This window comes from Phalacrocorax aristotelis, chromosome 1 (assembly GCF_949628215.1).
Source record: "Phalacrocorax aristotelis chromosome 1, bGulAri2.1, whole genome shotgun sequence".
NCBI lineage: Eukaryota > Metazoa > Chordata > Aves > Suliformes > Phalacrocoracidae > Phalacrocorax > Phalacrocorax aristotelis.
The window spans coordinates 157,982,383-158,010,137 of NC_134276.1; the positions used below are offsets into that span (position 1 = coordinate 157,982,383).

The 27,755-nt window shown below is 39.4% G+C and overlaps 2 protein-coding genes across 4 annotated transcripts in view; one reads left to right on the plus strand and one right to left on the minus strand.

Annotated features, from left to right (window-relative positions):
* The window catches only part of WASHC4 (WASH complex subunit 4), a 43,223-nt gene extending 17,543 nt beyond the window's left edge, over positions 1–25,680 (plus strand). For 2 of the 3 annotated variants that reach the window (XM_075075394.1, XM_075075412.1), the window contains exons 14-33: positions 695–821; positions 2,161–2,286; positions 3,542–3,649; positions 4,482–4,628; positions 4,724–4,803; positions 5,710–5,815; positions 6,629–6,745; positions 7,731–7,899; positions 8,039–8,193; positions 10,385–10,459; positions 11,230–11,334; positions 12,869–13,003; positions 13,742–13,850; positions 14,568–14,634; positions 15,340–15,426; positions 15,996–16,143; positions 17,457–17,553; positions 18,028–18,224; positions 20,732–20,831; positions 22,322–25,680. In XM_075075394.1, coding sequence (XP_074931495.1) covers positions 695–821; positions 2,161–2,286; positions 3,542–3,649; positions 4,482–4,628; positions 4,724–4,803; positions 5,710–5,815; positions 6,629–6,745; positions 7,731–7,899; positions 8,039–8,193; positions 10,385–10,459; positions 11,230–11,334; positions 12,869–13,003; positions 13,742–13,850; positions 14,568–14,634; positions 15,340–15,426; positions 15,996–16,143; positions 17,457–17,553; positions 18,028–18,224; positions 20,732–20,831; positions 22,322–22,389 — 2,323 coding nt within the window. In that variant the 3' untranslated portion in view covers positions 22,390–25,680. The remainder of the gene's footprint in view (positions 1–694; positions 822–2,160; positions 2,287–3,541; positions 3,650–4,481; positions 4,629–4,723; positions 4,804–5,709; positions 5,816–6,628; positions 6,746–7,730; positions 7,900–8,038; positions 8,194–10,384; positions 10,460–11,229; positions 11,335–12,868; positions 13,004–13,741; positions 13,851–14,567; positions 14,635–15,339; positions 15,427–15,995; positions 16,144–17,456; positions 17,554–18,027; positions 18,225–20,731; positions 20,832–22,321) is intronic. The other variant, XM_075075404.1, reaches the window with a different exon arrangement.
* A 34-nt stretch (positions 25,681–25,714) lies between these two features.
* The window catches only part of APPL2 (adaptor protein, phosphotyrosine interacting with PH domain and leucine zipper 2), a 39,785-nt gene continuing 37,744 nt past the window's right edge, over positions 25,715–27,755 (minus strand). The window contains exon 21 of the mRNA XM_075075428.1: positions 25,715–27,271. Coding sequence (XP_074931529.1) covers positions 27,143–27,271 — 129 coding nt within the window. The 3' untranslated portion in view covers positions 25,715–27,142. The remainder of the gene's footprint in view (positions 27,272–27,755) is intronic.

Consider the following 27,755-nt stretch of genomic DNA (forward strand, 5'->3'; position numbering starts at 1 on the left):
GCCTTAGATATAATTGGACTGTAGCCTTAAATATGAGTATTCTTGAAAGTATAGGGTATTTTATGTCATAATCAATGACCTGAATACATTCCTGCTGTAACTGCTATAATAAGTAGTATTGCAGTGTCACAGTTCTGTAGCATGGAATAAATAAAAGTTTTATATGTGAACTCTATTTAAACATTTAATTACAACTAGTGTAATCCAAGCAGATTAACTTCTGGAGAATTATGTTATTTAAGAGCAGTCTAGTTTGGAATTAATGTAAAGATAAGTTTTATTTATTTTTTATATATATACATTAAAAACAAATTAAAACTTGGAGGAAAAAACTTAAGCGTAGGGCTTTTCTAGTAGTGTTTAAAAGCATTTTCTAGCAATTTTATTTACTTTTTTAATTTAAAGAAGTATAATATATGTAATGCTAAGAAGGCCATTTGTTCTCTTGAAAGATAGATGATTTTGACTTTTTGGGGTATGTTTGTACAGATATAATTGGCAGACTAATCCTTACCAATACAGAATTAAAATGTAAATGAGTATGAGGTTTTGATACTTTTAGGAATGGAGAGTTATTGCTTTGGGGACTGAAGATCTAATATATTTCCCTTGGAAGAATTTAAGCTTTGGAAAGAGAAAAGAAAATCCTCATACTCTTCTTATTTGAAGTAAGCAACGCTTTTTGTTTCTTCAGAGATATGCAGTCATATTATGTTTTTGTGAGCTCGTGGATGACAAAAATGGAGTCTATCTTGTCAAAGGAGCAACGCAAGGATAAGTTTGCAGATGATCTTTCTAACCGCTGCAATGTCTTCATCCAGGTGCGCAGTCTCTTAATTTGGTGATACAGCAAATGATGCAGCAAAGTGATGTTTTGGTGCAGGTGGTTGAACATAAAAAGAAATCACAGAGGTTCTGTGATCATCAGAGTGTTATTTTACAATGTGGGGATTCTTCTAAAAATTTAAATGCCCAGTAGATACTCTTTTAAATAAATCTGTAGAAGGTACTTCCATAAGGTGTGTGGGGAAAGCGAATCTGACTAAAATATTCCGTGGCTAAAATTTTGAATTTTTCTCTTGACTTAGGAAATCAAGAAAGCTTCGTTTCCTCTGTAGTAAAGGTTTTGGGTTGTTTCCTTTTGAGTCAGTCATGAGGTGCACAAGTTGGACTGAACCGGTGTCTTAATTTAGTTTTATTTAGCATAGTGCATACTTCCGGTAAAGGTTTTGTGTTGTTTCATTGTGCTTTGCCTAGTGATGGTACTTTGCAAGAATCTTACTACGTTCCGAGGCAGCTGGTTTTCTTTTGGCCTACTAACAGCATGTAGTCTTAATGTAAGATGCATCTTATTTCTGAATTTATTTTTTGCTACTTTTGATATGTATCTATCTGCCTAACAGAAATCTGATGAGAATAGGTGCGTGATAGAAGCGTGATAGAAGCATGATCCTGAATCTTCCATATCTAAAGACACACATGTACTAGGATCTGAGGTTTTTATATCTGAATTATTTGTAGTGGACTTACATAAATTTTGCTCTGTAGCAAATTGAGATTCCTAGACCGCTTGCTGTCTTTCCTGGACTCTCTGTTTTTACTGGTATTCAACTTATTACAAAGAAAAAGTAGCAACATTTTTGTCATACCGTATGTAATCAACATGGTATTTAAAAGGTTAGCATAGATTGATTTAGAAATTGGGTTTTTATTGTGGGATGGACAGGCCTATTTAGACAGTGTAGAACTGTGTAAATACTGTCAGTGTATTTATTCCACAGAATCTGAAAGTTTTTGGTTTTTTGTGATAGGCTGTTTTTTGGGGGGATGGGAGTTGTTTGGTGGGTTGGTTTACAATAGATTTGAAATTATTAGAATTTCGATGCTGTGCAGTTAATTCACTGACCTATGTTTAATTTAAATACCTCTAGAAGAGGTTAGTGATCTGACGACTTGTAGGCAGTTTCATAATGTTTGCCCAATAAAAGGGTCTCATTGAGGTTTGGGATCTCTGGCTTATTAGGTGGGGTGGTAGGTTCTCCAGTGTGAAAAGGCAAAAGTTAGTTCTGTCATGTATGAAAGAAGACAGAGGATCTATCTGATGGATATGTTGTGAAAAAATCTTTTTTTTTTTTCTTCCCTTTAATCATCTATTTTTAGGGTTTTCTTTATGCATACAGTCTTAGCACCATCATTAAAACTACAATGAATCTCTACATGTCAATGCAAAAACCTATGACCAAAACCTCAGTGAAAGCTCTATGCAGACTTGTAGAACTTCTGAAGGTAGGTCACTGGATGAAAACTGATCAAACATCACATATTAAACCCCCCCACCCCCCAAAAAAACCCAAACTCCGCATGTTTTTGTACATCATCTTGTTCAAGACTGGATCTGGTTAGAACAGGAGATCTGGGAGGCTAGAACTGATTTAACTTCTAACCACCTTCCTTAGTTAGTATCACAGAATGATTGACGTTGGAAGGGACCTGTGGAGGTCATCTAGTCCAACCTCCCCCTGTTCAAGCATGGCCTCCTAGAGCTGGTTGCCCAGGACCCTGACCAGATGACTTTTGAATATCTCGAAGGATGGAGACTTCACAACCTCCCTGGGCAATCAGCCTGTGCCAGCCCTCAAGTCACCCTCACAGCAAGGAAATGTTTCCTGATGTTCAGAGGGAAGCTTCTGTGTTTCAGTTAGCGCCCACTTGCCCATTGTCCTGTCACTGGCCACCGCTGAAAAGAGCCTGGCTCTGTCTTCTTTGCATCCTCCCTTCAGGTATTTATATACATTGATAAGATTGCCCCCTGTCTCCAAGCCTTCTCTTCTCCAGGCTGAACTGTCCTAGCACTCTCAGCCTTTCCTCTTGTGAGATGCTCCAGTTGCTTAATTATCTTTGTGGCCCTTGGCTGGACTCTCTCCAGTGTGTCCATGTCTCTCTTGTACTGAGGAGCCCAGAACTGGACCCTGCACTCCAGGGGTGGCCTTGCTAGTGTTGAGTAGAGGGGAAGGATCACCTCCATTGACCTGCTGGCAATACTTTGTTGAATGCAGCCAGAGATACCATTAGCCTTCTTTGTGGCAAGGGCATGCTGCTGGCTCACATGCAACTTGGTGTGCACTAGGACCCCTAGGTCCTTTTCTGCCAAGCTGCTTACCAGCTGGATGACTCCTGGTGTATATATAGGTGTATGGGGTTGTTCCTCCCCAGGTGCAGGACTTTGCACTTCTCCTGGCACTTTTTCCAAAAGGAAAATACTCTGTTTTGAGATAAACTTCAGAAAGCAATGTTGAACAGAGCTGGATTAGTTAAAAAAACAAAAACCCAACAGAACTTATATCACAGCCTTGAAACTTTTTTACACTCCTGAATGATTTCTCAGTTCTTAAGGGTTCGTTGTAACTGCTGCTAATGGCATATTACAAAGTGGAAAGAGTCTATATTTGCAGTGTGGATGAGTCCGCCAGCATAAAGCCAAATTCTAAAGGCAACAGTGTCATTAACTACATGAACTATTGTGTTTTGGGATTGACTTTAGGCAATAGAACATATGTTTTACCGAAGAAGTATGGTTGTGGCAGATTCTGTGACGCACATCACTCAGCATCTGCAATATCAGGCTCTTCACTCTATTTCTGTAGCCAAGGTATGTAATTCAAGTTCTAAAAGGTAATCTTCCTAGCTAAGTGTTTAAAAAAAATCTCCATGTTAAATTATTTTTCTTACTTTTGCAAAATCTGTAGTGTTGCTCTACCATAATCGACACATATATAGGCTTTCCAGTAGGTCAGAGCTTTGCCCTATAAACTGTACGGCATAGCTAGCTAGGTATTTTTGACCAAGAATGGGTCTTCTCTTCCTCTAAACTGCCTCATCTCTTGTCGTGTTCCTCTTGTGTTCTTTTTACTTCTTATTTCTGTAATGCTCACAAACTGTCCTTTTCTTACCTCTTTTCTGATGCACGTTCTTAAAGCAATCTGTTATAGGTCTAAGCAAACAGGCTGTCACTTAAATCTTTGTCTGCATGGCAAAACAGCAGTGGCAAATAAATGATGGCTTACAGAAGTCTAATGTGGGCATAAATTCACTATTTCTCTGCAAGTCATTGTTGTTACCATGTTTATACGTCTTGTGTCTCTTCAGCTGTAAACTGGACTTTGTAACCAACAATGGGGAGTCACTGATTACAAAAGTAATTTTAAAATTTTTAATTACATATACCTTAGAACTAAAATTGGTGTGCAGTCACATGCAGCTTGCACAATATTTGTATACTTGACCCATGTTCATGCTGAACTGCACATATTCCAAGTGTACAGAGTAAGTGAATCTGGGTTTGGTTAGCTCTGTTCACAAAACATAATTTGTTTGCAGAAATAATCTATGACAAGTTCATAAGCTTTGGAAAGAAAAGGTAGGCTATTGGTTTGGGGCATAAGTAAATTTTCTCTGAATTTCTGTGTCTTCCTGTCATCAAGAAAAGAGTAATTTCTGATAAGAAGTACAGCGAGCAACGCTTAGATGTCCTCTCCGCTTTGGTGTTGGCTGAGAACACCCTCAATGGGCCAAGCACAAAACAGAGGCGACTAATTGTTTCCCTTGCACTGAGTGTGGGAACACAGATGGTAAGCGCCACGATTGTTCCAGACCTTTACTTGTTTGGTGTAGTATTTTATAAAGAAGTATAATCTTTTTTTTTTTTTCCTTTTTGTTTGCACAGAAAACTTTTAAAGATGAAGAACTCATTCCCCTTCAGTTAGTTCTGAAAAAACTAGACTTGATCAGTGAACTTACAGAGCGGTAAGCAGTGGTGCGTGATATATAGAAGGCAGTGTAGTGTCACTGGGGGAGCTGGATCTTCACTGTGTGAATTGCAAAGTCTGGTAGCTGCATGCTGGTGGTGATTTTTACATGCGTTGTAGACCAGGGATGGACAGAAAGAATTCCAGAGCCAAGCCAGGAGCTTGCTAGTCTTTGGGCAAGTCAGATTTCACCTGTTGCCAATTAGGCGATTCACTTCTCTAATGGTTTAGAAATTCTGTCACTTATTTGGATGGCTAGGCTTTATGTTAAGCTAAAGTATTCATCTTAATCCAAACCCAAAAGTTATAAGTTAATACCAGTCTGGGTGATAAGGCTGTTAGTTCACGTGTTTTACTGCTGCTGTAGTTTTAGTGGGCATTCAGTTTCTACATTCACCATCTGAAAGCCAGGTGAATATCTAGGTTCCATGCATGCTTCATGGAGAGAGAAACACCTGCAGTGGATGACTCATGGGACAAATTCCTGGGATAAGTGTTGCACATGGTTTGTATCAAGAGAGGCCTGTTTCTCTCTTTTGACTTACAGGAGAAACTTACAGTATGTGTTAGAATTCTAGGCTACTAATTGCATGCAATAATAAAATAGTTATTCAGGATTTTGTTGAAATGTAAGGTTTAATCCTTTTAGAGGCTGAGTAAACTTTTTTCTAAAGCAGGTACATTTTGTTTATAAATAGCCTAGTGGAAAACAAGGGCAGGAAAAAGTTATTTGTTCAAGAACTTTCTTTTGGACGACAACGCACCTGGAACATTAAAATAATTATGTAAAACTTCGGCTTGAAATGCAGTTGTCTTTAGTTTAAACACACTAAAATAAATACCACTGTGTTTAGAAGGATGGCTTCTTCCAGTTCCATGTCTAATAAGTAATCTTGTATTCTAGAGTTCGCGTACAATGTGACTGTTGTTTCTTATACTGGCATCGAGCAGTCTTTCCAATCTATTTAGATGATGTGTATGAAAATGCTGTTGATTCTGCTAGACTGCATGTAAGTAATAATGTTAGTAACTTAGTTTAACGAGCCACTGTAGTGGGAGGGATTCAGAGGAGAGGATAAAGCTTAGACTGAAACTCTTCAGGAAAAGGTTAAAAAAACCAAACAAACCCCAAACAACACCAAACCCCCAAAAAACCCTGCAAAAACCCAGTTACTACCAAGGCAGACATTTCTTCTCAATCTGGAGGATTTAAAAGCAGTCTTCTGTTCTAAATCTAATTAAAGTATATCTGTTAGGTTGCTATAAAAATCTCAGGTTGTTCTTGTTCCATGTGTATCTGTCTCTTTGTTCCTCTCTTCATTCTAAGTTGAAATGAACACCTTTTGCTAGACTTGAGCGTTAGAAGTCTTAGTTCCACATTTTGGTTATGCATTTCTAAAGCACATATCACTGTGTTCACTGATGCTGTATGGGATAGCTGTCATGTAGCTTCTTCCATGTCTCCTCCCTTCTTTGAAGTATCAAGTATTTGCTGCAGAAGCGAATCATGTTTTGGCATCTAGTCCTGATAAAAATCAATAATCTATTCTAGTATTGTGCATGCCATGGGCAATTACAGTACTGAAATTATTATAGTGCAAATAATTTCAGATGAAATATCTAATAATTATGACCTTGCAGTAGCAACTAAATACTTCAGATGAATGCATTAAGGACAGGAAACTTCAGTAGGGTTTATGAAGTATATTTTTAATAAAAGTGGGAAGACTAGCGATTTTGATTTCTTAGCTTTGAACACTATTTGAGATGCTGTTGACACGTCTGTCGATGTGCTGGTTAAGCATAATAGTTTATTTTTTCAGTATATGTTCAGTGCACTACGGGACTGTGTACCTGCTATGATGCATGCAAGACACTTGGAATCTTACGAGGTGCTTCTGGAATGCTATGACAAAGAAATCATGGAAGTGCTCAATGAGGTAATTTGTTGTGAATGGAAATTAAAGGCAACGCTATGCTTGTAATGGCTTATAGGCCAGCACGTATTGTGCTGATAAGATCTGATAAGATCTATAAAAATGTCACAGATACTTGTGAGATTGGTCCGAAGTATCTTATTAAATAACAAAGTGTTCATTGATGATTTTGGTTATTTAAGACCTGTTGTTAATGGTATCTGCATTGGCTGGGAACATGAAAACACTGCACTGTAAATTACATAAGTTGAAATTGACATAACCTCAGTTACAGATTTGACTATGCAGACAGAGGAGTGCTTTCTGTCGGGTTAGCTTCAGCTTGTATGAATGCCTAAAATAAGTGCTGCTGTTCTTGGTATGTATGCATGGCTTTTAGTAGCAAAGGCTCTGTAAATGTAGGTGGCCTTTTTAGTGAATTATTATCTAGCATTAAGAAGGATGTTTGACAAAGAGAAAATGTGAATTCAGATTTCCCAAGCCCTAGGTTTTAATCTTTGAATCACTCTTTTTGACTTGTTCAAAACCAAGTATTACATATTCTGCAGAAAACCAAGCCAAATTTCTTATTGCAAGACTCTTCCTCACTGAGTTAGGTCTTTACTATTACCTAGATAGATAGCCCTAAGCATAGTTCCCCTTAAAATGAGAAATGAGAATGTTGAAGTTTAAATTGTGTTACACTCCTGTGTGGAAGTTTTAGTCACGTGCAGAATGGTGTTAGGTAGCTAAACCTTTACCTTTTCTGAGCTCTGTAGCTTTTTCTTGATGTTGTGTACTAGAACAAGAACATGTGAATTAAATATCCCACTCAATCCCAAGTATTCATTCAGTTTGACTTGTGTGGCCCTGCCAAAGCAAAGCTGTCTTGACTAGTTTAATCAGTCTTTTATGTATCTCCAGAGAGAGACGTTAATTCTGTTAACAGAGCATTGTAAGCAGACACTGAATGTGACTACTTTTTTTTTTTTTAAACTTCCTTGAATAGCACTTGCTGGACAAATTATGTAAAGAGATAGAAAAGGACCTGCGCTTGTCAGTTCATACGCACCTAAAACTGGATGACAGAAATCCCTTCAGAGTTGGTATGAAGGATCTAGCACACTTCTTCTTTCTGAACCCAATACGTTTTTTCAATCGATTCATTGACATAAAAGGTGAGGACTTGCACATTTTCTTAATTCCATTACTTTCACCTCTGTTACACTTTGGCTTAGTATATCTTTTCCCTTCTTTCCACACTTCCCTAACTAACTAGATAGTATTATTTTTATTCATCCATTTATGTGTTCACAGCCTACGTAACTCACTATTTGGACAAGACCTTCTACAACTTAACAACTGTAGCTCTTCATGACTGGGCCACGTACAGTGAAATGAGAAACCTAGCAACACAGCGCTATGGTTTAAGTATGACTGAAGCACATCTTCCTAGCCAGACTCTGGAACAGGTACAGTGCCTACAGGGTATGAATATAATGTGTTCCATTACACAGTCATACTAAATAGATATTCAAAGGACTGAGCCATTAAAATGAAAGTACCCAAGTTTAGAGAACTATTTGGAAAAAGTGACCTTTAATTTCTGGGTGACTTCTGAGACAGGATCTTTACGTCCTGTCGTGGTTCAGCCTCAGCTGGCAACTGAACACCACGCAGCCGCTCGCTCACATCCCCCCCCCCACCCCTGTGGGATGGGGAAGAGAATCGGACGAGCAAAAGAACTTGTGGGCTGAGATAAGCACAGTTTAATGATTACAATAAAATGATGATGATAAATGATTATGATAATAATGACAATAATGTTAATATAATAAAAGGGAAAAGGAAGGAAAGGGAAAACAGGGAAAAAAACCGCAGAAACACGAACGATACAGCCGCTCACCACCCACTGACTGACGCTGCCCCTCCCCGAGCCGCGATTGCTCCCTCCCTCCCCCGGCCAGCCCCTCCCAGGTAACATACTGGGCATGACGTTACATGATATGGAATATCCCTTTGGTCAGTTTGAATCCGCTCTCTTAGCTGTGACCCCTCCCCTCCCAGCTTCTTGTGCACCCAGCAGAGCATGGGAGGCTGGACATGTCCTTGACTAGTATAAGCGCTACCCAGCAACAGCCTAAACATCTGTGTGTTATCTCAACAGGATTTTTTTTTTCCCTGCTAATTTCAAAGCACAGCACTATACCAGCTAGAGTGAAGAAAATTAACTCTATCCCAGCTGAAACCATGACAGTCCCTTTGGACATAACGCCAATAATCGGTTAATTTCATGTTGGACTTGCGTCATTCATTTTTTAATGTGAGATTTAATAAAATGAAATTGGGTATACAAAGTCAGAGAACGTTTTCTTGAAAATTTAGTATCAGCAATTTGGCAAGCAATGCATCTGGAATATAACTATCACAAGTCTGCGCTGACCTTTGAACGGTGGGTCTTGTCCCTGGTTTATTTCTTGTTTCTCAGCAGGTTCTGCTTAGTGTGATCATCAAGAGAAACTATTTCACAGGCTGGATATGGAGGACTTTAGGACATTGGCACTGAGCTTAATAGGAGAGTGACTCAGAGTGTCCTAGATACCATGTTTAGCAGTTACATAGAGGAAAGCTGTAGTTTCATCAGGTTGATGGTGAAGGCATTCAGTGTTATAGGGTTGGTGCAAAAGAAATACAACTTACATATTTCTGAAGACCTTCCGTCAAAAATTTACTACCTTGGATATTTTTGGCAGTTAGCTTCATTCCCTCGTTTGGTGAAAGCTCTTAGAAAGACAGGCTCCTTTTTTCTAATGTTGGTGATGGCTGTGCCTTCCTAAGTTGAAAGAGGGCATAGAACTAAGAATTCTAGCCGCTTCTTGGTACAGAAGCACTGTGGATTAGTTTCTGTTTCTGGCTTTGGCTTTCTGTTGGCAATATTTGCCCATCACATTGTTATAAAGAATTAAATAATTTCACAACATCGGTTTCATAACATTCATTCTGGTATGAGCTTTACTTCAAGACAGACACCCCATGCTCCATTGCCCCCCCATCCCCAGCAAAAACCTGATAAAATCCTTGGTACAACTGGAAATAGTGTGTATAGATTACATAGCCTCCTCTCTATGTACAGTGATGCTTAAAGGGACTCCTTCAAGCAAAACAGCTGTAAAACTTATATTTGTAAAAACTTTTTTTTAATTTGTAAAAAAAAAAGCTTCAGTCTTCTAGGCAGGTTAGGCAAAACAATATCAAAAAGTAGCTAATTGCTTATGTCTCTGTAGAAATCCGTGTGTCTATAAAAATTTCTAAGGCAAGATTCCATTTTCTGGAATCTGAGAACAGCCAAATCTCAAATTTATTTTATTTTAATTGGGCTGTGGAATAGACTGGGAAGACTTTCCGGGGAAGTTGGAAAAAAAAACAGGCAGAAGTGTAAACGTTAAACTGTGAGCTGAGCTGCTTCTTTTCTCCTCCAAGCATTATCTTACAGGCACTGAACAAAAATTGTACGAGATTCTTCATTTTGCAAAGTGAAAACATTGCTTTCTGAAATGCTATCAAGTAACTACAAGAAATAGTATTTGTGCATCTTGGTGGTTAGGCATGTCAGTAGTTCTTGAGAATTTTTATCATAATTCTCAATAGATAATATTGTTTCAGGGTCTGGATGTTTTGGAAATCATGAGAAATATTCATGTTTTTGTATCCCGCTACCTCTACAATCTGAATAATCAGGTAAGGTATATCCCATACTTTTTACTGGATTCGGCTTTGATTTGAAGGGATTAAGAAATGCAGAGTAGTATACATGTAAGAAAAAAACAATAGCTATTGCTGCTCTAGAAAAACATCTTTGGGGATGCTATAGATAGGTCTTGGAGAATGTTCTCCAAGCATATTTTGAGTACAGTGTTGCCAGTAGGATCACTCCATATTAAATATTCCGGTGAAGCTAGGAGAAGACAGCAAGGATAATTGGCAGCTACATAAGTACTAAGTATGTGATTTCTCAACTTGAAAAAAGGGTATCTGAAAATAGGTTTTCAGAGAGATAAAGCAGTGAATGACACAGAGAATGTGTAGAGGGACCAACCCTTTGTAGTTCCTCATAGTGTGAGAATGAGGGGCTCACTACTACAAAAATGAGAAGCTTCCTTAAAGAAAAGGAAGTGCCTTTTCTCGTAGCATGTAATTCAGTAGTGGAACTCATTGCCGTGGTATACAGTGGGGCCAAAAGAGTTTAGAACAATTAATGTAGGATATAGTCTTGGTAAGTATGAGAATTTGGGTACAACATCTGCCTTGGGATTGTTGAATCACCACTTTGCAGAAATTGGAAGAACCCACCAGATAAAGTTTAAAGCATGCATACTGTGTTTTCTTGGTTCTTTCCCTAATTGCCAGTTATTAGCTGCTCTCAAAAATAGGATATGGGCTACCTAGATTGATTATTTATCACAGAATCAGGTTGGGGTAAATAACTATTTTTACCCCCTGCCTTCCAGATCTTCATTGAAAGAACAAGTAACAACAAACACTTGAACACTATAAATATCCGACACGTTGCTAATTCAATTCGAACTCATGGAACAGGAATCATGAACACAACAGTGAGTATCTTTTGCACTGTTGTTTTTTGTGGGTTTTTTCCTTCCCAAGAGTGCACTAAAGCCTCCAAACTCTTGCATCTCCTAATGGTTTATTTGGTTGTGCAGTTTTAATTATGTGATAATGATGTTGTGTGTGTATTAATAAAACAGATCAGGTCTTGGACATGACACAAATCAATATCAGAATCTCTTGGGAGTTTTGCCACTTGCAGTTGTTATATAAAAGGTAAAGAGGAGATCTAAAAACCCATCAAAGAAGATATAGATGTTCTGGTGGGACTCTGAATTTCAGTAAAGATAAATAATACTTATCAAACTAGCATAGTAAAACATTTTGATTGCTAAGCTGCTTGCAGAAATTAGCATGCTCTTAAGTTTCTCCGTGTTGACACTTAGTAGCCAGGTATTTTTGCTGCAGTTAAAGCAAATCTTGAAGAAATGCAATGCTAACTTTAAGTTCCTCTTGTAACCATTTAAGCTTAAGAAAGATCAGCTTTTCAGTTGGCAAAATAAAAGCTATAGATCTCTGATCACTTATTGGAAGACTGCGACTTCTTACTGCCATACTTTTAATGATGTCTGTAGTTTAGGTGGTCATTTTAACCAACCAAAGGCATCTCCCCCTTTGCAAGGTAGGTAAGGGCACTTCCTGTGGCATGGCTACTGCTGCAGGAATTTACCGTTCCAGTTCTATGGTTTGGATACAGTGCCAAAGGTATTTTCAGGTTGGTGCTTTCCAATCTGCTGCTCAACTTCTTTCTACCTCCTTGCTGTTTTCTTTTGCCCATTCTTCAAGGAACTTGCTGAAATCTTGAACCTGTTCTCAAGTCATTACTTGAAAAGTGGAAATGATTAGAAAAATAAGGTTTTCATGCATTCTTGCACTATTAGAAATAACTTCTCTTGCACTATTTTTCTACAAATGATTTTCTTGTTACTGGAATAGTTAATCTTGGGAACCTCCGTTATGCAAAAAAAAAAAAAAAGCTGTTACATTATTTCCTGGCAATGTAGCCTTATTCACTTCAGGTTGTGAGTAAGGTTGCTTATGCAGACATGAGAAGTAATTGAGATGTGTAGGGTAGAAGTGTGCTTCTGTCTTATGGGAGAGCGTTTCAGAGAAAACTTTGAGGAAGTGAAAAGGTGTGTCGGGAGGTTGTGCAAATTCCATAACTTGGCTGTGGAAGTTGAGCTTGTCTGCCCTTTTCAACTTGAAATGTTTGCATTGCTTCAAAAGGACAGTTACAGGGTATCTAATGGCTGTGTGGGGCAGGCCATCGAACTGAAATAGCTAACTTGTCTTGGTCTCTCTGCCCTTCCTGGAAGAGAGTAGGCCTTCTAGGAGAAGGGTTTTCTTTATTCTTTTAAACCAGTGAAATGAAAAAGATAAGTTGAGAATAACAAATGGAAGTAAACTGAGTAGAAAGTTCCATATAAATACAAGTTACTCGGGAATCTACTGAAAATGGGTTGCTAGATATGCTTGCTACTTTGCTGACTTTTCTTGATTTTAGTATTTGGCTTTTTCTTCTAGGTAAACTTCACTTACCAATTTTTGAGGAAAAAGTTCTACATTTTTAGCCAGTTCATGTATGATGAACATATCAAATCCAGACTTATCAAAGACATCAGATTCTTTAGGGAAGTCAAGGATCAAAATGATCACAAGGTATAGTAATATTTGAACGACTGAGAGTAACTTGGCTGAAACAAGTGCTACTTTCATGTGACTGAAGGTGCATGAAACCGTAGTATTCCTATTATTTAAATAATAGGACAAAATGGCAGCTTTTGTCCTAGCAAAATACGGTGTTACAAATGGCTGTATCCAGGATGGCTTTGTTTCATTTTGCTACTGTGTAAATATGGGGTTGGCTAAAATAATTCTCTCAGTGACCTGAAAACGATGATTTGATGGAGTCATAGTCTATTGGAGGTTCTGAACTTCTGGTCCAAATCATACTTAACAGTTGTTGTCAGGTTAGAGTAAGATTATTAAAATTGAATCCAAAATCACGTGAAAATGTAGCACTTACTCCAGTACATGGAGATCTGGGGACTAGGATCTGATTTTCTGTGCTGGAATATTGATCTCTCAAAAATGTGAAAGATAATGTATTCAGTAAAATAGACTGCCAGCTTCTTTGTATGTCAAGTGCTTATTTCTTTTAGGAATACTTTCTCAGTCACAGTAACACTTCTATTTCACTTCTCAGCTTGCAGAAGTAACTGAGCCAAATGACTTTTGTGAACTAATATAGACAGGCAGGTGTATAATTTATTTAAAAAATGAAACTAGATGTGAGGTAGGAATACTTTGCAAATAGAATTGTATTGACGTGATGTAAAATGTTTTTTTGAAGGGTAGGTATTTATTCTTACAAATTATTCTTAAATATTTTTCCAGTATCCCTTTGAAAGAGCAGATAAATTCAACCGCGGCATCAGAAAACTTGGAATAACGCCGGATGGCCAGAGCTATCTTGACCAGTTCAGACAACTCATAAGTCAAATTGGTATGAAATGCTATCGAAGACAATGTCATAAATGTTATTAAATGGAAGACTTCATCGTCTAGTAAGCCAACGTTTAGCTCAGGCTAAAACTCAATTTAACTCCAGTCAGATGGAAAGTACTTCACTTGCACCCTGTGTGAAATAAATACTCTCAACCTAATTACACAGAAATAGCACTTGCATGTCTAAAAATATACCTACAGCTGCATGGATGCCTGTTCCCTTTTAAGTTTTCCTTTTAAGTTTTCTTTGTGTTATGGAACTGACTTTTATTTGGATTGACTGTATTTCCCGGTAAAAAATAGTACTCTTAAGTTCACGTGTTTCAGCAAATGGCCGTATATCCAGCTGAAATAACTTGGAGTGACACATGGCATTACAGTGGTATTTTCAGCCATGGATGCTGTAGATGTGCAGGGCTGATCTGAACTTTCAAGTGCTTCGTGTGCCCAGTGGAAAGAGTTTGTACTATTTAGCCCTTACGCTGTCGCGAAAGTGAACACGACCTTGCTAGATGATGCACTTGTGTGTTGTTTCTCTCTGTAGGCTTTTGATACTGGGGTTCAGTGTAACTTTTTAACTTGGCTTTCAGAACAGTTTGTGTGCCAGAACTGTATGACAACTTTAATTTACATTTGAGCTTGTAGGAGTTACGAAGAGAGTATGTGTATTTAAATAATTATAAATTACTTCCTTGTGTTTTTCCTGTTTTTAAAGGCAACGCTATGGGTTATGTACGAATGATAAGATCTGGTGGACTTCACTGCTGCAGTAGTGCAATTAGGTACTTAAAAAAATATCTTTGTTTTCTCTGTTTGCTCCTTCTCATTCCTTTCCTCCCTATTCGTGCTGATATTCCCTAGGTTCTTACCTATCCCCCTTAAATTTTGAAAAGGTCCATTTTTATGCCTTCACTGAAGTGGAATTATCAAAAACAGTCCTGGAATTCAGCACTGTACAATCATTGCCGTAAACAACTAAAAATCAAAATCTGTGGAAAAACACTGCAAAAGAGTTAATAGAATGTACATGTAAGTCATTAGTCCTAAATTAAGTGATTAATTCCTCATGTTAATCACTTTGAGGGGGCATTAAAAACAGTACAAGCCTTGAGGAACTTGGAAGAAACATTCCTTTGATACTTATTTCTGTATAGATCATTATCTGTGTTTATATAAGGTCACTAAAACATAATGACTCTTACATACAAAGAAATAGTTGGTTTTCTTGCAAATAATAGTAAATTTACAGTTATCAAGGGCAGCAAGTGCTAGATCGTAGCCTGGTAAAAGCAGAAGTATGAATAATGTTGTGTGTGTTCAGAAGTGAACTTCATAGTGCCTGGATGAGAATGGTATGGCAGATGTGTTATAACTTCGAGGAAGTAGTTTGAGCCCAGAAGACTAAATTAACTAAACTATAACTTATGGTAGATACTTCAGTGAACATGGACAGTTGAGCATAATCCTAACAAACAGTAAGTTTTCAGGTTTGTTCCTGATCTGGAAGATATCGTTAACTTTGAAGAACTGGTGAAAGAAGAAGGGCTCTCGGAAGAAACACAAAAAGCAGCAAGGTACCCTGACACCATGCTTTTCAGGGCCGGGGCAGGGATGGGATGAGATAATTTTAATTTTAAAGTTACAAATGCAGCTATTAGTTGCACGTGTGTGTCTGTGTGAAAAGTTAAAAATATTAATTAAAATTAATTAAAAAGTTAAAAATATAATATGCAAAAATATTTGCTGCTCTTAAAAGCAGAGAAGATAGAAGCACTTTTTTTAAAAATGGAGCATGGCGTTTGCCCTAATAGACTGTTAGAACCTGGTTTCTTGATAAAATCCTTGTGGTTTAAAGACTAACAAGCTTTCCTCACCACATGTCTGACAGCTGCTTTTAGAATGTTCAGGGCCTTAGGAAAAAAAGATGTCAACTATTCCATTCATAAATTTTTTTGAGAAAATTAAATCAAGAAACATGATTCAAGGTGGCTGTAGAGGTAGTGTGTAATCTTGGACACAGTGATCCGAATACTGGATTGTAGGTGCAGCCAAAGGGTGAAGAGAGGGTTGTAACCCCAAAGGGGGTGACTATGGAAAGAAACTTCCCGCAGAAATCAGGTAACATATTGCTTATCCTTTGCAGGCAGTTGGACTCTGTCCTCAGTGACCTCACGCGTAACTTCGCAGAAGGAACAGAGTACTTCAAAATGCTTGTGGATGTATTTGCTCCCGAGTTCCGCAGTCCAAAGAATATGCATTTGCGGAACTTCTATATAATTGTTCCCCCACTGGTTAGTATTTGCATTGTGTGTACCAGTACTTCCTTTAAAAATAATGTATCAGATCAGGTTTGTGTTTAAATATTTTGTGTTAGGCTGTTGACTAGCACATTCTACCTTTCCCCCTGATTATGAGTGGGGTTGTTTTGAGCATGGCTTTGTTGACAGTCGTCCAAAGCCATGTTTTTCTTCATTTGTGTCAATTCATTTACTAGCACTCAAAAGGTAACTTTAAAAACTTTTCCTATTTGAATAAAACTTGGAGAAGCCCAGATGAAAAAGGAGGAATTGGAACAGTAAGGATGAAGGGAGTTTAAAACCATGTCCTTCTCTCTCGTGTCCTCTTTCTGCACCACATTAGGTATCTTTAGGCTCTTTAAATGTCATGTTGTAATGCAGTAAGATTGGGACCCTCTCTATTGGAATTGGACTTGCTTTGGGTAATGAATCTTCTTTAGAAAGAGTCCAACTGAATTGAGGAGGTGCACGCTTGAGTGCAGCATTCTGAGCATTTGGAAGCAGTCCAGTTTAAAAGCCTAAATGATCTAAAAAATTCATGTGTAACAACCCATTTTAGAAATAATTTTTGAGTGCTGATGAGCCATAAACTTAAAGACTGTGAGAGGACAGGTATTTCATTATGACAGAAGTGAGGAAAGGTAAATGCTCGTGACAAATACATTTGGGTTTTTTTCCTTCCCATTTGTGGAGATTTTTCTGATAAATACAGTTTATCCGTTTTAGTTTTAAAAAGGCATTTCAGTGTAGTTAAATCTGAAGCTGTCACAGGTTTTTGAGAAGCTGTTAATGTATACGCATTTCCATGTCTGGAGTAGTTATTGCATACAAACACATACATATCTATCGCTCAGTATTACTGCCTGGATCTATTGTTCAACATCAAATATATTTACTGTTTTCTAAATAGAGTGAAATAACATACTGTATCTTTAAAACATTAATATCTTTAAGCTTTCCGGGAACCTGGTCTATTTTAATTATCCTTTACTCATTTATATGTTTACCTCTAGTAGTCACCAAGAGAATGCGAAGTAATAGTCTGACAAGAACATCAAAGATGAAGATGCACCTTTGGTTTTTTTCCTAATACATATGTAAATGTTTCTCAAAGCTTAACTTACTTTCTTCCCCCCAAAATCTAGAAAAAGGGCAAGTTTTCATACAAAAATGCCTAACGATGGGAGACGCAATTAGCATAGTTTTGGGTGTGGAATTCTATTCATAGGTAGCAGCATGTATGCGAACACCTTTTACAATTTGTGAGTCTCCCTTGAAGATTCCAAGACAGCTTTTCCCTCTTTCAGACCCTCAATTTTGTAGAGCACTCAATCAGTTGCAAGGAGAAATTGAATAAGAAGAACAAAAGCGGAGCAGCTTTCACTGATGATGGATTTGCCATGGGTAAGTTTCAGCACACTGACTAGCCTTTGGGTCAGCCAACATAATGGATATTTGCAAGAAACGTTTTGCTTAATTTTATGTGTTCCTATAATTAATACTGCCATACCTTAAATTCGGGCAGTCTTGGCTTCAGCACAGTGGATTTGAGGGCTATTGTTGTATTCAGAATCTCCTAAGCATGGAATAGCTGAGTGTGGGAGCAGACAGTTTGCTGGTGCCCCCAGTTTCTTTCAAAGCTTGCAGATCTCAGCAGATGAGAAGGTATGCAAGTCTTTGGATAATTTGTGAGGTTTTCAAAAATTGAAGCTTGTTCTTTATTATATTTTTTCCCTGTTAGATTTAGATGTAAATTAATTCCAATCTACACTTGATTTGTGTGGGAATTATCAACTTAGACTGATCCATTAAAGACATTAACAAAACATTTTACAAATTGCATGTTGACTTTGGTGCATGGTTTGTTAATGACTATAGGTGTGGCTTACATTCTGAAGCTTCTGGATCAGTACCAGGAGTTTGATTCTCTGCACTGGTTCCAGTCGGTCAGAGAGAAGTATGTGAAGGAAATAAGAGCAGTAGCTAAGCAGCAGAATGTGCAGTCTACTAATCAAGATGAAAAACTACTACAAACCATGAACCTTACCCACAAACGACTGGAAGTTTGTTTACAGGTATGGCATGGGTCTGATTATCTGTTCTGTACTGAGTTCTGCACTTACCCATCACCATTCAGGTGTCTGTTTTCTGACAGAGCTTATCAGGAGCAAGAAACAGAGCATTGTGTACAGCAACAATGCAAAAAGAGTATAAAGACTTGGTGTATCATCTGAAGGGGATGCCATAAGTGTTTGAGGTATTTGAATGAGGCAGGAACTTGACCTGGTTGTTTGGAATTCTTTGTCCCGTGGAGTTTGAAATATAATGGAATTAAAATCTAATGTTTAAATAGGAGAGAATAACTTTTTGGTTAAACTTCTTATAGCAAAGATTTTTGCATAATGCTGAACCCTCAGAGCTGCTTGGGTGTTAATTCTGAGCTGCTGAGTTGAATGACGTGCTAGCTGCCAACAGAGGAAAGATGCATTTGAATTTTGAAGAATAGCTGTTCAAGTCGCATCGGTGGTGTAAAGCTTTCTCTTTCTCTGCTCTTGATTTGAGGAGGTTATGGGACAGATCCATAGTTGGCTATTTATACATAGCCCATGATGACATTCTGTAAAAGCACATCTGTTGTTGAAATAGATAAAATCCTGTATGTCCTTACGATTCCCACGAGCATGCACTGTGTTCGGTCAGTCCTCTGTTGCTAGAAAACCCACATCACTGAACCTTGTTCAGAAACTGATCAAGCTTGTGGTCATTTAAATTATTGGCTTGCATGATTTTCCACTGCCAAGTGGCTTCAAATTCTCTCTGCTGCTACAAACCACACTTTCAGCTTCAGTGGCCTGGTGGTGGATGTATTGCATTGATGCTGCTTTGCTTAAATTACCCTTTAAAGGTTTTGGCTGACATTTGCTTTGTAAAATGCATGTAAACAAGGTATGAAAAGAGGAAGACTTTCAAAAGCATTTAGAATCATAGAATCATTAAGGTTGGAAAAGACCCTCAAGATCATTGACTCCAACTGCTAACCTATCATTGCCAAGTCCACCACTAAACCATATCCTCAAGCACCACATCTACCCTTCTTTTAAATACCTCCAGGGATTGGGGACTCAACCACCTCCCTGGGCAGCCTGTTCCAATGCCTGACAACCCTTTCGGTGAAGAAGTTTTTCCTAATATCCAACCTAAACTTCCCCTGGCACAGCTTGAGGCCATTTCCTCTCGTCCTATCGCTTGTTACTAGGGAGAAGAGACTTACCCCCGCCTCGCTACAACCTCCTTTCAGGTAGTTCTAGAGAGCGATAAGGTCTCCCCTCAGCCTCCTCTTTTCCAGACTAAACAACCCCAGCTCCCTCAGCTGCTCCTCATAAGAGTTGTTCCCTAGACCCTTCACCAACTTTGTTGCCCTTCTCTGGACACACTCCAGCACCTGGATGTCCTTCTTGTAGTGAGGGGCCCAAAACTGAACAGATACAGGCCAGGATGCCGTTGGCCTTCTTGGCTGCCTGAGCACACTCCTGGCTTATGTTCATCTGGCTGTCAACCAACACCCCCAGGTCCTCTTCCTCCAGGCAGCTCTCCAGACACTCCTCCCCAAGCCTGTAGCGTTGCATGGGGTTGTTGTGACCCAAGTGCAGGGTCCGGCACTTGGCCTTGTTGAATCTCATACCGTTGGCTCTGGCCCAGCTATTTAGCCTGTCCAGGTCCCTCTGCAGAGCCCTCCTGCCCTCCAGCAGATCGACACTTCCACCCAGCTTGGTGTCATCTGCAAACTTCCTGAGGGTGCACTCAATCCCCTCATCCAGATCATCCATGAAGATATTGAACAGCACCGGCCCCAACACTGAGCCCTGGGAAACACCACTCATGACTGGCCACCAACTGGATTTGACTCCATTCACCACCACGCTCTGGGCTCGGCCGTCCAGCCAGTTTTTAACCCAGCACAGAGTGCACTTGTCCAAGCCCTGAGCAGCCAGCTTCTCCAGGAGAATGCTGTGGGAGACAGTGTTGAAGGCCTTACTAAAGTCCAAGTAGACAAAGTCCACAGCTTTCCCCTCATCCACTAAGCGGGTCACTTTATCATAGAAGGAGACCAGGTTAGTGAGGCAGGACCTCCCTTTCATAAACTCATGCTGGCTGAGCCCGACCCCATGGTTGTCCTGCGCATGCCATGTAATGGCATTCAAGATGATCTGCTCCATGACCTTTGCCAGCACTGAGGTCAGGCTGACAGGTCTGTAATTCTCCGGATCCTCCTTCCGACCCTTCATATAGAGGGGCGTCACATTTGCTAGTTTCTAGTTGTCTGGGACCTCCCCGGTTGACCAGGACTGCTGATAAATGATGGAGAGTGGCTTGGCGAGGTCCTCTGCCAGCTCCCTCAGTATCCTCAGGTGGATCCCATCCGGCCCCATGGGCTTGTGGACATCCAGGTGAAGGAGAATTTGTGCGATTTAGATATTGAAATCTTATTGCCATAGAAGCTTCTGAAAAATCCCATTTGTATCTGTCTAGAAATTCATTCTTGTGATACACTGACACTCCTCTTCTGTGTCTTTTCTCTTAGGAATTTGAACTCCTTTATTTCTCACTAAGTAGTGCAAGGATTTTTTTCAGAGCAGATAAAACTGCAGCGGAAGAAAACCAGGAAAAGAAAGAAAAAGAAGGTGAGTGACTGCTATACATAGAAGATTTTGGCTTATGAGTGTGCCTTAGTAGGGAAAGTGCTTTTTCCATTTTTCCACAGCTGATTTCTTGCTAGTGGGTTGATTCAGTATTCCAGGGAATTTCATGGGGTCAAGGGTGATCGAGGACTCAAGAACAGCTCACAGAGGCCTTCTTTTGGAATGGGTCAATTTCAAGCTGGGGTTCTGGAGGAGGGGAGCGGGAATCCAAAAAACCCAACACCACAAAAAAGCCAACCAACCCCAAAAAAATCTGGGACAGGGAGACTTTGCAGACTTGCAGTAATATTAAATTCAGTAGCTTCAGCATCATAGTTATCCTCTCAGTTACCAGTTTTGACAATGACAGCCTTTTCTGCACAGCCTTAGCTGGTGTGAAATAAACTAGTGGTTTTTGCCTGTTACTTCCCAGCTATTTTTCAGCTTACGTAGGCAGATGATGCAGACACTATATGTGACTTTCAGATGTTTATGATATGTTTTGGTCTACCATGGAGTTATATTCAAAGGGTAAGATATTATCTTGCAGTATGGTCTCTTGACTAGGTAACACGAGTATTTTGTGGTTTATATTCATGCTTATATATTCTCCCTCATGAATTCTGGAAGACTCTCTCTGGCGTGGGAAAATTCTTTTCAGAGAAATGAGAATCCTCCCAAGGATTAAGATTCAGAAGTGCAGTTAAGTCACAAGTTACTTAAAAACTCAGGTAGCAGTATATTAAAAATGGAATTGGTAAATAATTTTCCACTGTAGTTCTGACAAAGGCACGAGTTACTTGTGAGATGACAGTCACTGGAGCCAAAGCTCAATTTTCTTCTGCACTAGGAAAACAGTCTGCAAAGAAAGAAGTCTTTTAGCGTTAATATATATTTAATCATATTCAGTGAAGTTGCTCAAATAATTGTTCAACTCAAAAAAAAAACAAACCCCAAAACAAATAAAGAAAAACACAAAACAAAAAAACACCCCCCAGAAAACCCAAAACAAAACAAAAAATCAACCCCAAATCAAACCCAACTACAGGCACTGTGGTAAGAATAGACCTATTACCCTGGCTTCTTTAGAAGAGCATTCTACAGAATGTCAGTTATTTAAGTTAAATATTCACTGTCACGATACGTGTTCAGCTCCCTGAAAAATGTGTTTTGTGGTGAGGAAAGCTTGAAACGCATGCCAGGGTGAAAAGCTTTGAACACGGCAATGCCTTTGCCTTCTGCCGTAATACTTGGACTCTGCAAAATGTGTGAGCGTGCGTATGTCAGCTTTACACAAGTTCTACTGATTGAAGAAACCTTTTGCCCCAAACACAGATTTCTTCATAGGGCCCAGGACCTTTGTGCTGCAAGGTCAGTTTGCATATGCTGACCATGGAATGCTGTATCAAGTGTGTTATGACATCAGCATAATGTGTGTGCTACGACTTTGTCTTTACTGCCTTGAAACATGTCTTTATTTTTTATTTTTGTAGAAGAATCTGTTAAGGCAAGCAACGGAGATCTTTCCAACTCTACACCTGCAGATCCTGTTGTGAAGTGATACGGCTGGTATGGGTGGTGATTACTTACTCAAATAATTCATGTTCTTGTTGTTACCAGTAACACTCTGTAGAGGTAAAATCTCTAGATTTGATTTACTTGCTCTGTTAAACCCAAGAGAAAAATGTACAGTAGTATACTAGCACCCAGAGAGGCTAGGTCTATGTTTGTCTATATTTCCTGTAGAAACTCCTATTTTTCAGGAGTTTACATTATTTACAGCACTTTCTTTACATTGAAAATAATTGTATAAAATGTTGACCTTGGAGGTAGTTATTTTAAAGTACAGATGTGCAGATTAAAAAAAAAAACTTACTAATTTTTAGATGCATTCTTGCATCTCTAACATGGCATTTAAAAAAAATAAATAAAAAAGACAGGCCGTTGGTCTAAGATTTGAACTGGTGCATCTCTTCAACCAGAAAAAAAACCAACCACCATTGAATCAAGATATTGTGCGTATCTGTTGTCCAGAAAATAATTGACATGTTTTCATACAGCCCTGTTCTATCTAATGCAGTCACAGATTACACTGTAGGCGTAACAGTGTACGTTGTGAATGTATGTTAAAGCTATCACACAAAATGGAAATCCTTATTAACGATTTATCCCACAAACCCCTGTTATTACTATAGATTGTATTTGCACTGTGGGAACTTAGGATCCTGTCAAGAGTTTGTTTTTTTTTTCCCCCCCCGCTGTTTTTTCCCCCACAGCAGAGAGTGGGAAAACCAGAAAAGTTAACATAATAAATTACTTCTCATTTTATACCGAAGGTCGGATTTGCATCTACAGAAGTAAGGAAATCCAGAGCCAAGACAGAACTGCAGTCAGCTCTTCCTTTTATGACCAGACACTGTGTGACGGGTGTCTGTAACTATTAAGTGATCTTACACTTCTTGACTATGTTGTGCCTAATCGCAAGTTTCAGCCTCAGTTCTGTATTTCCTAGCCTTTGTAGGTCTGTTGTACCGTCTGTGTCGTTCATACAGTCTTAAATGCCTGATTACTAACAATAATTGCACTGCAGGCTTCAGAAGCTGCTGAACACTGTGAGAACTCTGTATAAATATACCATCTGTTAATGCCTGCAAGGAGAGGTTCTAGACTGTGCAAGAGTTACTCAGATTCCTAACTTAAGTAGGTAGCTAGACTTAGCTTAAAAGTAAACACCACTTTCATTAAAGGATGCAGTTGTGTTTTAGTCTCCCAGAACATTAAACACTTCTAGGTCTTACTAACTAGAATAAACTACTCTAGTCAGTCCAACTGCGAGTTACTTTTTGGGGGTTATTTTGGCACCCTTTAACTGTATTTTTAGACCATACTTACCAGCTTCCTTCATCTCTTAAATACAACAAAGGTAACGTTTTAATGGTCAAATTGTTCCACCCACCCTTGGGTCACTGGTTAAGACAATTCCTGACCTGCCGGTGATCTGCTATTTCCTGCCAGTCACTTCAACCCTCAGAAAGCTAGGAGAGATGTCTTGTTGCAACTGGGAAGACCAGACTGATACAAAAGTCCTTTTGTTGGTTCTGAAAACATATCACAGAAGCTTCATGGATTTTTTTTTTAATGAGCCCAGCTGATTTAAGCTTTTGGTTTTAATCCATTATAACTGCAGAAACTGCCCTAAAGAATGCTGCATTACTTGATTTATATTTTTGCTTTTTTTATTTTGATACATCTATTTTTTTTGTAACTTGTACACTTTCTTTTTTGACCAAATCGTGCCCGCACTGAACACTCAGTAGCGCTGCTGAGACCAGCATTCTTGCTGCTGCTGCTCATCTCCATACTGTTGCAATTGCAGCGTACGTATTTCCACATTCCTGTCTCCTCTGAAGTCACGTAAGTTCTTGGCTTGGAAGGGCCAAGCGCTACACTTCCTTCTTCCACAGCGGCTGCAGAATCATGTGTCGATGGTGTTCGTTTCCCCCAGGGTGGAGCTGCTGGGTAGCTATGTACAGTCAGGACGTTACCCAAGCTCTAATAAAAATCTGCACTTGTATTTCCCCGTCTCCCACTTTTTTGGAAAGACGCTATCTCGGATGGTAATACTTTGTGGTTGAACATAAATTGGACTGTGTGTTTTCGTAATGTATGGCGGCTAACATTCATGTGGTTCTGGCAGTGGAAATTCTACAGGAAAGACATCAGCCTATTTTTATAGAACCCTGTTTAATCTGGGACACCTGAATGTATACTATATACAGCAAAAGTATATACATAGACACAAATATGTACAGTGATAATAGAGCTATTCTTGCTAATACAGGATTGTAGTCTGTATTTCCTTCTTTTTTGTCATGTAGCGGCACATACATGCAGAAAGCTTTTTCTTGTCTGAAATACAAGGTGGGCCCTGGATTTGGATGTCACACTCTCCTCTGCCTCAGAGAGTCACATTAAATCCTTTCCCTATGCCAAGGAGCTGAAAAGGGTGCAAAATTCTTGCTGTGGTGCTACTACTGTTTTCATTGCTTTTGCCCTCCTGTTCCAATTATAGGAACAAAATGGGCCCTAGCTGCCTGGCTGGAGGTGAGATGACGGAGCTAAAACTAACAACCCCCCAAACTCAACCGAATGTGCTTACCCAAAATTCCCAGAGTTGATAAAAGGAAAGTGAGGATGATGAGTTTGCTGCAGGGACATAAAACAGATCTATTGGTTTTTTTTTCCCTTCACATCAGGGGCGGAGCAGGCTCAAGGCCAGCCTCTCTCCCTGAGAAGGCGGGTGCTGCCAGTGCCCTGGCGCGTTCAGTCTGGTGCCAAGGCCGCTGCGCCTGCCCATGGCAGCAGCTGCTCTGCCAGGGGTCTCGCAGCCTGCTTCTGACATGGTGCTGTGCCCCTTTTGTGCCAGAAGCCAGGGGGCTGCCTCACCCTCCCTCCCTGCAGCAAGGGGCTTAGGGGAACAGAGCACGGCCGCTGCCTCACTTGCTTTCAGCCCCAAGGTCAAAAGGTGTTTGTGTTGACCGGTGCTAAGCGATGGCCGCAGCAGCGCCCAGCGGGTGTCTGGTCACTGGGAAGTGAACTGCTGCTGCTGCCACAGGGTAGATTCCAGAGGTCCTGATGTGGTCTGTAATCAGAATTAAATTTGAGTTTTCATCTGATGTTCATCAACAACAGCTGTTTTCAGCTTCTCAGGTACGAAGGACCAAATGTAACACTTAATGTTTCCTAACTCATGTACAAAAGGGTGTTTTGTTACCTCAGTCTCTTTGGTTTGTGAGTAGAGAACATTATGTACATAAAAACTGTGTTAATAAATGTCATTTTGAGAACCTCATTCTTAGTCTCTTCAGTAACATCAGCTCAGTAGGTTTTAACTTTTTTAATAAGACAGCTTCAGCTTTTATTTATGAAGAAGTATTTGTCAGTTGTTAACAGTTCTGTTCCATGGGTCTTCCAAACATTCAACAACCAGCTAAATTCAATTTACTCCGTGTCAAACGCTTCCAAACTGGGATCTTTCCAATGCTGCTTACAGAAAATCTAGTTTCCTAGTAAACGCTTGAGAAGAGTTAAAATAAATTTGAGGAATTTCAGCTATTTGTTCCAGTTATCTTAATACAAACTATGCCACAGATTAAAACCACCTCCCCCCCCCCCACTACCTACTGCTTATTTTGTTTATTTTTGTTTGTTCTTGCAAAGTACAGTTTCTCCTGTTTGCAAGTTAAACTGGAAGGGGAAAAAAAAATCTGAACTTATTAGCCACATAGACCTAGTGTCTAATTTCAGGCATGTACTACATAACTAGTCAATACATTGTAGACGTATAATCTAGCGTTTTATTGCTCAAGTTTCTTAAAACCAAAGATTGCTGGTAGCCTCAGCGGTTGCATATCACCATAATGTTAAAAATACAAAGAATTCTTATTATAAAAGTACTTATTTGTCCTACAGTTACCATCTCTGGCAATTTAACTTTTAAGAAACCTAACCACAGAAAAACTGCACCCAACTAACATGCCACATTCGCCATCTACTTCTGATGCACGCATGTCAGTGGTATTTAGAGTTATAAATGAAGGAGGTACATTATTGCAGAACGTGTGAGTGCAGTCCCCATGAAGGTAAGAGTAGGCACTTAGATTTGCTTTGTAAGATTATTCTAGATGCAATATAAAAATAGATTATATTAATAGGAAAAATTTAGTGTTTAACAAATTGTTCTGTAAATAGGCTAGCACAAAAGATAAATCTTATTACACTTAGACTAGACTAAAAATAACTTCATCTGGAAATAAAGTAAATAGTGCATTTTTAACCTTCATTCAGATGCACATACTCATGCAAACTATGAAAACTGACTACGGTAGGAAAGTTGAGGCCTGATATTTGTTAAAGGAGCTGGCAGCGCACAGCCTGCACTCACTTCAGTGGAACTGAAGGCCGTTCACCATGTAAATCTGAAGAAGTGCCATTAACCCCCCGTGGCTGGCAGCCATGCTGCCCTGACTGCCCGCCGCTGGGGGCTGATGCTGGAACAGTCCCCGAGATTGTCAGCTTCCCAGACGCACCCGTGCGCTGCACATTCACTAATGCAAAAAGGCTCGAAGGCCAAGTCCTGCTGCTGTTCTGTTGTAAATGCAGAGGAAACTCCATTGCAAAGAGGCCACGCTGTCTCTGGTGGGAAGACAGAAACCGGCCTTGTGTGCGCTGATGACTGAAAACCAGGGCTCCTTGCAAATGAGGCCCTGCTTTTCTGGCTCCCACAGAGGCTGCAGGAAAAGATGAGATTTTTTTTATGCTTCTGACTCCTCCCCTTCTTCATGCACAGTTCCATCCTCTTCTGACTGATCGTTCAGAAGCATGAACTTCCCATCGTTTGTTAGCGGCACAGACTTCATTAGCTGAGCCAATGCTTCTGGATCCTGAAGAAAAACAAGACCAACGCAGAGGTGAGCAGGCTGCAGCAACCTTTGAGGAACACACAGTTTTCCCAGGTCATCTTGTTAAGGTTTTGCAACTTTTTTTTTTTTTTTTTTTTTTTTTTTTAACAACAGCCTTTAGTTTAAAGGTTTGAAACACAAATAATCCTTTCCGGTTCAGTAAAACCACCCCTTGGGTATATAAGAAAAAGGTCATTCATTTGACCCTTTATTTTGCTGTTCTCATCTAGCACTGATGTAATTACTGAAAAAAAAGGAGAAAAAATAACTGTCTAAATAGAAATTAATCACTCTACCTGTGCTTATTGCCTGTGAGTAAAAGCTCATCTCCCCAACTTGTTCTAAAATGTAGCAGCAAAAATATACAGCAAATATTAATGTGTTGGTGTCACATCTTTTTGTAGATAAATTTATCTACAAGGTTAACTTTGCCCTTCATTTTAAGTGGGAAAACAGTGTGTGCTTT